The sequence below is a fragment of the Pleuronectes platessa genome, chromosome 7 (genome assembly GCF_947347685.1).
Source record: "Pleuronectes platessa chromosome 7, fPlePla1.1, whole genome shotgun sequence".
Taxonomy (NCBI): Eukaryota; Metazoa; Chordata; class Actinopteri; order Pleuronectiformes; family Pleuronectidae; genus Pleuronectes; species Pleuronectes platessa.
This window is the reverse complement of record NC_070632.1, coordinates 6327954-6339454: the sequence shown is the minus strand read 5'-3', so window position 1 is coordinate 6339454 and position 11501 is coordinate 6327954. Positions and strand designations below refer to the sequence as shown.

General features: G+C 42.5%; 1 protein-coding gene across 3 annotated transcripts; it reads left to right on the top strand.

Moving 5' to 3' along the window:
• Positions 1-4483: 4483 nt before the first annotated feature.
• LOC128444600 (uncharacterized) lies at positions 4484-9874 on the top strand. 3 transcript variants are annotated; one of them, XM_053427151.1, is made up of 11 exons: positions 4484-4661; positions 4848-4926; positions 5399-5755; positions 5887-6123; positions 7002-7358; positions 7431-7658; positions 7775-7825; positions 8312-8396; positions 8528-8585; positions 9144-9232; positions 9364-9874. In XM_053427151.1, exons 1-10 carry the CDS (start codon positions 4656-4658, stop codon positions 9222-9224), a joined length of 1539 nt encoding a protein of 512 aa, XP_053283126.1. In that variant the 5' UTR covers positions 4484-4655; the 3' UTR covers positions 9225-9232; positions 9364-9874. The 3 variants fall into 3 exon arrangements, with proteins under 3 accessions (XP_053283126.1, XP_053283125.1, XP_053283127.1); XM_053427150.1 differs by having other exon boundaries at positions 4773-4926; XM_053427152.1 differs by lacking the exons at positions 4484-4661; positions 4848-4926 and adding an exon at positions 5244-5346 and having other exon boundaries at positions 5583-5755.
• The last annotated feature ends 1627 nt before the right edge of the window (positions 9875-11501 follow it).

The following is an 11501-nucleotide window of genomic DNA, read 5'->3' as shown; positions in this document are numbered from 1 at the left end:
AATTTACAAAATCAAACTATAACAACCAGTTGTTATTATTATAAAATGTGTATTATGACGACGTAAAATTAGGAGTTAAATGGCAAAAATCTGTTTTCTAAAGTGTCAATATTGACAGTAACGTTAACATTGAGTTGAGCTGTAGTACCAGTAATGCTCAGATGAGGGCAGTATAGCTCCTCGTATGAATTCAGTGAAATTGGATGAATAACATTTCAGCACAAGTTATTCCGTCATAAAACAGTAAACTCATATTTAATCAGCTGCTTCTATAGAAGGTATTATTACACCTCTTGGCCTCTCAGCGTCCTGTAGCAGATTCTTCCCTCTCATGTCCCATCTGGACACATATGGTGTAGTAAACGGCCCAGATGAGCGTGGACTCTGTTTTACAACAAGTGGGTGTGATCTACAGGAGAAACAGACTCGTACTGCACCATAAACATGTGTCTGCTCCACCGTGCAGCAGTGCAGCAGGTGTGAAACCACTCTCCCAGGCCCCACCACTGTCATGCATCCTCAATGCACGGACTGAAACCACATGTATGTTCCATATGTGTGGTGGAGATGATGAGGGCCCCTGAGCTCCAACCGTCTCATCTTCAGGTTGTGTGTGAACAGATGCGTGCAAGTGGCGGTCCAGCTGAGATCTCAGAGCCAGATGGAGGACGGTGAGTGATGATCATTTGAATAGTGTTTGTTTTCTGCCTGAGTAGAGGTAAGAAATCAAGAATAACTGTTATTTGGTTTTGAAATCTGCAGAAATGCTGAATAACTGCTGTTTAAAAATGGAATTATCAGCTTATAAGAGCTTTATGGAGATTTGTATCCTCAGGTTTGTCTTGTGAGAGCTGCAGCTGTTCCAGCACCATCAATAGAAAAACTGCAGCCAGCCTGTGAAGATGAGCAAAGATTCCACTTCTGAAGAACCTCCGGGAGCCATTTCCACCCGAGAAGAGACGAACCAGAGCAGACTGGGAAGAAAGAGTCTGCTCTGCCAGTGTGGCTACATCGCACTGGTTCAAGGCCTCGGAAAGGACTGACCTCACACTGGAAGACTCTGGTTCCACTCTGCGTCTCGGAGTGTGTTGGGGAGTCATCTGTGCCACTGTGTTACTGGTCCTCCAGGGCCTCAGGGATCACGCTATGGGTTCAGGGATGTGCCAGTGGCTGCTGATGTGGCTATATGCATGTGGATGGTTCTTCCATTCAGAGCCACAGTTTTTTCACTGTATCATTGTGCATCTGTGTGCTCACGGTTTCCAGTTCCCCCATCTATGGACGTGCTCTTTTCTCCTATAGTCTCATAACGATGAAGGGGTTTTGTGCTGAGGAAAACTGAAGAACTCATTCTCATGCAGGACTTGCTCTGCAGCAGAGAGAGTGTAGAACTTTATGGGTGGTTCTTGATCTTTTGTCAGAGTCTGGGTAAACAAACCACAACTCAAATGTAGGGCAGACCTACTTTAAAGAACTTTCATCACCTACGACGGCTCCAGATTTAGAGCCGTCCTGACACCTGTGATTCAGTGTGAACGCTCTTACTTTCACATCCAGGTCCTTCATCTATTTCACGGCCTCTTAGCTCAAGATTCAGTGGATATTGATATGTCGCTAGCTATAACCTGGTTGTTTCAAGTTTAGTACAAAAAAAACCGTTCGGCTTATTTATATATTTGCACAAGAAGTCATTTTGATCCCATTTAAACAACTCACAGTTCATGAATTAAGTGTTTTTTTTATTTATAACTGGGATTTTCTCATCTCCCTTTCAACTGCATTGAATGGATGCCTCTTCTGGGGAGTCATTTTCTCACCACAGCCTGTAGGTGGCACTCTAGAGTAGGGTAATGTGTCTAAATAATCCAGTTCCACATGTGTGGACTCATTTCGCAGCCATCACACTCACACTAATGAGGTGTGGACATGGAGATAGAGTGCGTCATGACTAATTTATCGCTGCCGAGTCATAGAAATGATTTTATGAATGGATGATCCAAGCAAAGCGAGAGACGGATGAGACTCCAGTGGGGAGCTCATGTACAGCATCTTGTGAGAAAAGCAATTTTCTACCTCCGGTGAATTGGATGAGCGAGCAAATTATGAAGTGGAGATGATGATTTGTTTTGAATCTTGTGCTTTCGGAGAGGCAGTTATAATTTTGCTTGTGTGTATTTTTGTCACAAACAACTCCGTCCTCCATGCTCCCCCTTTGTGTTCTCTGCCATGACACAGGTGAAAGATTTATTGTCCAAAGAATGATGGTGATGATGTGGCGGGAGCTCATGTGGCACCCTGGCCCCTGACTGCTGCCAGGCTGGAAGTCAGGTTCGCACATGCAGCTGCCGTTTGCTTCTTATCACACAAAGTCTTATTGTGCAAGACAAGCTATTACACGCTCCATTTACAAGGTGGCTGCTGATATACTGAGCGCCTGACTCGGCCCGATGTGTGACATAATGAAAAGCCTCCAATGCTGCCATAGTTGACTCACCAGTCCAATCCATTTGCCCTCTGTGGGTTCCATTATAATGAACATATTAACTCTAATTGATTAGTGAAGCTCTTGAGTCTGCAGTCGGCCGTGCTGTAGATTTGCATGAGGGATCTCATTCCCTCACACAGCCAGATTTATGCCATTAGACAGGATTGCATGTAAGTACCACTTGCTGTAGGCCTCCCCCCCCGAGGGAATAGGGAAACATGTGTTTCCAGTTGTTTCATGGGTTTCTTCATATGTTCACACTGACCACACTGACTTTTCCATTATCTCACTGCACGCCATCCGAGCAGTTTGCCCTCAGATTAAATCACCTGAAGGAGCTGCACTGGTAAACCAAACCGGTGAATGAATGGTAATGTGACCTTGAAGCAGTTTGGCCCGTGCCGGCTTGTTTTATGTTTATCGAAAGGTAAATAAGACAAACATCTGCATCGCTTGAAGAGTGGAAGATAAAACAAACACTGCAAATACAGATAAACAACACGTCTCCGCTTGCTCTCGTTGTGCAAAAAATAATAAATAACAACTAATTGAAATGACAGAAAGATGGCTTATATGTACTGCAAAATAATAAAGTTGTTATGTTGTTTGTGGCTAAAGCTGGTTCCCAAACTTAAATTGAATGCATCTCTAGATAAAGAGAAAAGATGGGGACTGCCAAGCAGCTTTTCCTCACTCCACTCGCACCTGACACATACTCCGACCTGCTGTCTCATATTTATTCATTGACTACAGTCGATTCTGTCTTCGAATGGTTCCGACCCCAGCGCCGCCGGCAGAGATGTTGGCCGTGGATCCTCAGAGTAGAAACAAGGAAGGATGGGACGCTGCAGATTACTTTCTTCACAGTTTCTCTTCAAATCAGCGCTGATGTGTTCGGTAGTAGAAGCTGCTCATGTTTCCTATAAAGATCCTGGTGCACCACAGGGAGCTCTGGTCGGGCTTTCACCGTGAAAATGGATCAAACGGCCGGAGCTTGACTGCACCGCTGCAGATCCAGCAGGTGTTGGTGGAGCGTGACATCCTCTTACTTTGATTTTAACTCTAGCTAATGATATAAACCCTCAAAGATAATTTCACTCATTACATCATAGGGGGTGTGGTGTTTAAGGAAATCAAAGGTGCTGCAGGGTTTTAAAGCTCCTGAGGGACGTGAGGAGCAATGATCACATATTTCTCTTCCACAGGACACACTGTAAGCATTGTGACATAATAACATTTAAAGGACTATTGAGGTCGTCAGCTGAGAATCATGAAGCACCGGACGTAAAAACTAGGTCCACAAGTTTATTGCTAATAATGTTTCTGGACGATTAAAGTACAGTCGGTACATTTTTAAGATTTAACAGGAGACTGTTGCAGAAGTGACACCTGCTCATCCAGGAACACAAAAAAGCTTCATGTTATACAGTCACGTTTCCATAGCCGACATGTCAAACTTTGATGTTTCACCATGAAACAGGAATTTATTTTAACTCAAATTTGCAACATCTAATCTTCCCTCAACTTCACGTTCGATTCTGAATATAAAGACGAAAACATGACAGCTACCCCCAAAGTGAAGCCAAATGATATTTGTCACCTCCTGGTGGCTGGCTGCAGTATTGGTCATAAACCCGGCCTCTCATGGTGCCTGTCATTCGTGGTAGTTCTTCTCACACTGGTGCATCTTCAAGTTAAATTTTTTTTAAATCACTCATATTCAGTCACAGTCATTGTGCGACCTGGTCACTGGAAGTAACCCTTGTGTTAACTACCCTTCGGTTTACAAGGAATGTTGATGGCGTGTTCTACTCTTGATATACAGCAGCATAGTGCGTGCAGGGTGTGTTCTCCAGTGCCACAGAGTGGACACAGGAAGCAGGTACACAGCTGTACATTCCACACCGGAAAAAGCATCTTTCTCAATCGTGCAGTGTCGGACGCTTGAGAGAAGTAAACCGTTGCGTCAACTGGCTGGATCGAGGGGGGGGGGGGGGGGGAGGGGCAGACCTGTTCAACGCTGCTTACAGCTTTAGCTGAGGATGATTTAGATTTGGTGGAAACAGCCACTTAAGTAATGTCTCACTTTCTGTAAATAAATAATTTAACAGTTTGTACAAACAACATGTTACTTCTTTCTAAGGTTTAATCTATCACCATCCGGCTCAGCATGCATGTAAGTGGAAAGAGGAAGGAAGGGGAGGGGGGGGGGTGGGTGTTTTAACAGTTGTAATGTATCTTTTTCTTCCAGAATCTGTCTTTATTCTCCGAATCTTCTGTGTTGTAGGAAGACGTGTCTGTGATTCGACTGAGTTTCATCTTGTGCACATTATTTATCAGTGGATGTTTTTATTGTTTGAAGTCACAGACGAGAGCAGCAGCTACTATGAGTGTAACTGCAGCAGCCAGTGGATTTGTTGTCCTTCTTCTCACTGTGACAGGTACTGTACCTCTACATTCATGTTGTCACTCCATTTTACACTCACACTTCTGGTTCGCCTAAAGTGAGTTTGAGAGAGAAAGAAAAAATATAAATGAACCATTCATTAATTTTCAGATCACCACCTGTAGAGTGATGCAGAAAGAAAATAAATGAAGGAATTATCATCAGTATTATTCTGTATCTTTGTTTAGACGTTTCTATCGTCTAGAGCTCAAAATATGACAGTCTGAAACATGTAATTATTATTATTATTATTATTATTATTATTATTATTATTATTATTCTCATCATTATTCTCAGCATTACTGAGTTCCTCTCCTCTCGATGCAGGAATAGTAATGAGTGTGTGGAGTCATTAGTTGAAATGCTATGGAATGCTGCTCATGGAAATGTGTTTCCTTTCTACAGAAAGTAAAAGGTAAACTAAGTTTTCTCTTGTGTCTTTATGAATCTGATTCTCTGTGTTTCAGTGGTACAGTGTGAGAATGGCTGGGATGTGAGTTACACTTCTACAGAGATCTGTGCCCTCAGAGGATCAACAGTGGACATTAACTGTACCTACACATACCCATCCACAGTTAATAACCTTGATACTACAGTTCAGGAAACCTTCTGGTTCATTCAAGAGAGTAATGGGATTTACGTTGATCTAAGGACTGATCCGGAGTATTCAGGTCGTGTGGAGAATCTCTGTGAAAACAACAAGTGCACTCTGAGAATCAATAACCTGACAGAGAGCGACTCAGCTGTGTACAAGTTCAGGTTCACAACAAACCAACCTACTGGGAGTTTAACTGGTTCAGCTGGAGTCACTCTGTCGGTCACAGGTAACATTTACATCTGAAAATTCATTCATCTTCCTACATCTTGTTTGGTTCACTTGAGTGTGTCTGTGCACTTTTATATGCATTTGTGTGTTGTCAGTTTGGACTAATGAATTCCTTATTCTCACACACAGATTTGCATGTGGAGGTGAACACATCAGTGCAGGATAACTATTATTACCATCCTCGTTACATGAAAGCAGAGCTCAGGTGTCAGAGCAGTTGTCGTCTTCCTGATCATCTGAACTACGTCTGGTACAAGAATCAACGGAAGGTGATTGGAGGAGCCTCTTATTTTGATATTGTTCGACGTCCATACAGAGTTTCCTGTGCTGTTGAAGGACTCGAGGATTTCTGCTCTCCATCAATCGGTGAGTTTAATCTACAGTATTTCAATAACACAGGAGTATTTGAGATAATGCATTGTACCATAACTTCATGTGTCTTTAAATACTTTTTTCTGCATGGGCACATTGAGCTCATGGGATACGACTCTCAGTACTGACAAACTAGTGTAGTACTAGTACTGGTATTCTGCTTCTGTAAATAAAAATGGACGATATTACTGTTTCCCAGAAGTGAAGCCAAATCATCTTGATCGCCCCCTGGTGGCTGGTTGCAGTATAGAACAGACATCCTGTCTCCTCCTTTAGTGGGAAGGACACGGACCTATCTAAAAAGTCAAATACATTTTTCTGAAGATGGTTTGTGTCATTTTAGGTCGTTCTTATCACACTCTATTGTTCATGTTTCTCATAAGTTTGGTTTTAATTAGTTATTTGATGATATGAACATTTTATTGAGGCTGACTCAGGATTTGGTCGAGCTCATGTATGGGCGGGACCATGATACTGTGGCTCCATCTCTTGATCACTAATGTGCAGACTGTGGTTCCAAATGTGAAAGATGGTTAGGGTTGGTATCCAGGATATTTTGGCAAAATTTCTGGAGAGTGGGAGGAAGTGGAGACGTGTCGTCCATCTTTGGTCGACTCTGCATACAAGACACAGATAATTTCCTCCATATTGTTCAGTTTGCTCCATTATAAGAGCAACTTATACAAGGTCCCTCATGTTCCTCACCTCCAACAGTGTGTTTCTCCCTCACACTTGAGTCTATAGGGCAATTCCCTGTGTTTTTTGTTAAAATTAAAACCTGCCAACTGGTGATCACCAGAGAAAATAAATGGGGTTAGTTTTATAAATGTATACGTTTATCTTCTGATTCTCTGATGTGCTCTGTGTTACAGTGGTAAAGAGTCCGGATGACTGGAGTGTGAGTTGCACTTCTACTGAGATCTGTGCCTTCAGAGGAACAACAGTGGACATTAACTGTACCTACACATACCTATCCAGGTTCCATTACTATGAAACTACAGTTTGGGAAACTTCCTGGTTCATTCAAGAGAGTAAAGGGATTTACGTTAATCTAAGCACTGTTCCAGAGTATGCAGGTCGTGCGGAGAATCTCTGTGGAAACAACAAGTGCACTCTGAGAATCTCTAACCTGACAGAGAGCGACTCAACTGTGTACGAGTTCAGGTTCAGAACATCCCAACCTGGAGGGGGTTATTCTACTGATTCTAGAGTCACTCTGTCTGTCACAGGTAACATTTTCATTAGAGTCAGTTTGAAATGTTAGGGTGTATGTTGAAATAAAATGTCATGTTTGTTCACAGACCCTCAGCTCCAGGTACATGTCAGGAGATCAACAGCCAATCCATATTCTACCTGGATAGAGCTGACGTGTCACAGCAGGTGTCAGCTCCCTGATCATCTTTCCTATGTTTGGTACAATAACAATAAACCTGTTGGACGAAAAAAATACTTTCACCTCCAACACATTGATGCTGAAGACAGCTATCACTGTGCTATAGAAGGACATAGTTTCCCTTCTCCTACATTGGGTGAGTTTACTCCTTCTCATGAAGCTACAATAATGTGGAAATAATTTAAATGTTAACTTTTAACAAATAATACAGAGAATGTTTTAATTGTATTCTCATCCTATGTGTTAATATAGACTATTCTTCAGATGCTTCAAAGGTTCCTACTGTGTCAGCGAGTCCTTCTGGTGAGATCATGGAGGGCAGCTCCATATGTCCCAATCTCTGTCCTCTACATTTTAAATGTGAAGATTTGGGTCATTTGACTTCTGCCCCATAAATATTCACAATCAGATCATCAGCAGTACAAAGAGGAGTCCACCCAGCGTCTGTTAAAACATCCATAAAGCTTTCACCATCACTTATATCACAGCTGAACTTTGTGGAAATTATCAGTGCGAGGCCCAGAACACACAAGGACGTAGTTACACCACCTTACATCTAACTGTTGGAGCAGATGATTTTAGCACTCTGACTTTAACAGCCTACAACCCCCCTCCTTTTTATTGCACCAGAACCTTAAACCATCAATACTCAGGATTTCCAGATGTGTCACAGCTGCATATCAAGCCCATCATATTGCACATGAACAATACTGACTGACCAACAGCATCACCTGGCAAACTGAGTCATCAGTCTAACCACACTGCTATTGACTCCTGTCTGTTGTCTAGGGAAGTCAGTGATAATCCTGAATATCATCAGGCTGACTCTGGTGGTCGTGCTGGTTCCAGTGCTTGTCTGGACTCTGTGGTCGAGGTAAAACAATACAAATCAATCACTTCACCCTCTGCTCTTTTACTGTCTTCTTCAAATGTATTCAAACACTAGTTTCATTGTTATGAAGTTCATTTCGTCAAATGTTGTGTTTGTTGTTATTTTCGATCCAGGATGAAGAAAACTTTGAGCTTGAAATCAGAAGTGAATGAAGCTGTGGAGATGATGGAGGTGAGAGACATTGAGGCCAAAAGAATGACTCCATATCAGTGTTTTCATCTCACTATGTTATCGAAAGTGATGAAATATTTCTTAGATTAGCTACTTTGTTTGAATCTGCCCCCAAAATGTAAAAGGTTCTTTCCATTGATCGTATATCAAAATGGACGTAGACTCTGGGTCTAGAAAGTGAAGTGAATGATCCATTTAGAGTCAAATAGACCATAAACCACCGCAGGCATTGGGGCATGGATACCGTGTGATTGACAGCTAGTACTGGGTGCAGGTCACTGGTTTAGGTGGGTGAGCAGTGTCCTTGGGCCCTGAGTCAGGCTCCATCCCCTTTCCTCCAAATATGGTTACTTCTGGTTTAAAAAAAACAAGATGGTGCTTGAAAACATGTTAAGAAATCAGTTTATCAGTTTTTGTGTAATCCTGCTGATGAACAAACAAACTAATGGACAGGGGGCGCAACTACAGTCAAACTATTTTGAATGAACTGTGATTTTATGCAGGTTTCATGAATAAAGTCCAGTGAGGCTTAATATTGTCTCATCTCTCCCCCATCAGTTAGACAACTGTCCTGAGTATGAGAACGACGCTGCTGCAGCACAGACAGAAGTCACAGAGGAGCAGGAAGACCTGGTGTGAAGCATCAGGTCAGAGCCACTGTCACAAACAGAACCAAGATGGATGACTTCAGAGTACAAAAGACCACAGTTTTAAATAAAGAGGAAAACACCGTACATTTCCTTTCTACTCATGGTTTCCTGTTTTCTTTTCTCCTCAGGTGCACTGCGATTGGTTAATGAAAGTATGTGAGAGGGAACAGGAAGTATCTATCTCTCCGTCCCCGGTTGCACCAGCAGCGGTTTGTACAGCATGACCTTTAGAGCAAGAGATTTGTTGTGTTGTGTCTTTCTTTTTCTTTTCTGATGGGTCCAGTCGTCCAGTTTCCAGAGCTTTATTTCTGTTGAGTTTATTTCTGACGTTGCTTTACGTTGAAGGAAGATTCTCAGATCCTACGACCCTTTCTGGGTTGGTGTGTTGGGTTTTCCTTCTTTTGTCCATTTTGCTGTCCTGTTGTTAAAGTTGTTTATTGTAGATTTTTCTTTTTGCTGTTACCCTCTGAACAATGTAGGACGTCTTGGTGATGAGTCATTGAGGCTGTTGTAACACCACGTGACTCATCTCGTGTCTTAAACATGATATTAATGTGGTTATTACATGGATAATTAATTTTTATGTATTGTGATTTTATGATTCTTTCTTGAATAAAAGGTTTTGGTCTTTTGTTTTCACTTTTTATCTATTTGTATGTTTGTTTATCAGCAGAATTACACCAGAAAGCTAAAAACAGATTTTTCCTCAAACTGATCAAATTTGGGCATGAATACTGATAAAGGGGCGGAGCCAGGAGCCTGTTTGAAGAACTTTCGTTAGACAGAGACTGATGAAAATAGTCAGGATTATTTAGAGGACTGGTATGTATGAGTGATTGAACACCCTGTCAAACAAAGACATTGAAATATAATAAAAAATTGAAATATCAGGTGGGGATATTAGAGTAGTCTCTATAAACAAGCCTGTTACCTCACCAGCACCTCGGACACGGAGACCCGATACTCCTCCTCGCTGATCGAACCAGGTACTGAGCAGGACCCGCCCTCCCCTGACCCTGTCCCTGCATCCTCCGTTGTAAAGGCATCATGGAGCTTCAGCTCAAAGCTACATGGCTCCTTTTCCACATCCAGGCTACTGATACTTTCCATCCTGGCCCTTCATCAGCATTTCTGCCAAAATAGTGTGAGTCTGTGAACCAGAGAACCCACAACAGCCTCATGTCCACAGAGGGTGGAACAGATCTGATTTCTTCAGGTGGATGGTTGGTTTTTGGGTTGAGTGATCGGGTGCATAGGTTGTGTATTGTGGTTACACCAGGCCTGAAGACTACCAGGGTCACTGCCATTATTTAATCCTAAACGGTTTATCATGTAGTGAGGAATTCATCTGTAGACGTGGAGTCAGGTTTGGTTTGTAATGAGAAAGACGAAGAGGGAGCGACCGGACCTCCCACTGATGATCACTGTGCTTAATGGGCACTGGCTTCTCACTGGGTGGCAAATCCTGTAAATGCCTCCTCAGACCAGGAGGCAAATACCACAGCAGCACCGGCCACGTGTTGGGGTCGGGCAGAAGGGGGGGAGGCCAGAGACTCGAAAGGCTTTGTAACCTCAGCCAAGGCCAAGCTCAGGAGCTGGTGCACAGCAGGTTGTGATTAAAACCGTCCACTGGGAGAGAGGACAACTTGGATGTCTGGAGGCGGGATGACTTTCCTTCTTATGTTTGACGTTAAATGTTGCTTTAAAGTTGATGAGGAAAAAGTTATTCCAACTAGAGCTGAATTGTATTAACGTGATCAATTAGGCTCCATCCCCGCATTCGATTTCATAGATCTCCCATCTCATGTATCTATCCTATATCACACAAGGCATTCTATGAACTCAAGACGTGTCTTCAGCGAGAAGTGTTCTGTTATTCCTGCAAGGCATGATTTTTGTTCCAACTGAGAACCTAAAAGAAATGTTAAACCAATTGGATATGTTGACGTTTGGCCTTGGATCATAACTGGAAAAATCATCCAATGAGCCATTACTCTCAGATGTATTGGTATGTACAGTATATTTTATAAACTATAAATCTGGGTTAATATTTTCATATTTTTTGCTATCATCAGCCATGAAGACGTCTTGTTCCTGTCCTGTTGAATCTCGTTAGCCAGTCTTGAGGAACTGGGACAACAAGGTTCAGGGTTGATTGATGGTGATCTACATCCTAACCTAAGTGGAACTCTGATGTGGCCTGGATTGGGATCAGAGGACGGATGTATCGCAGACTCATGATCTGATCTAAAGTCATAAGAATCAA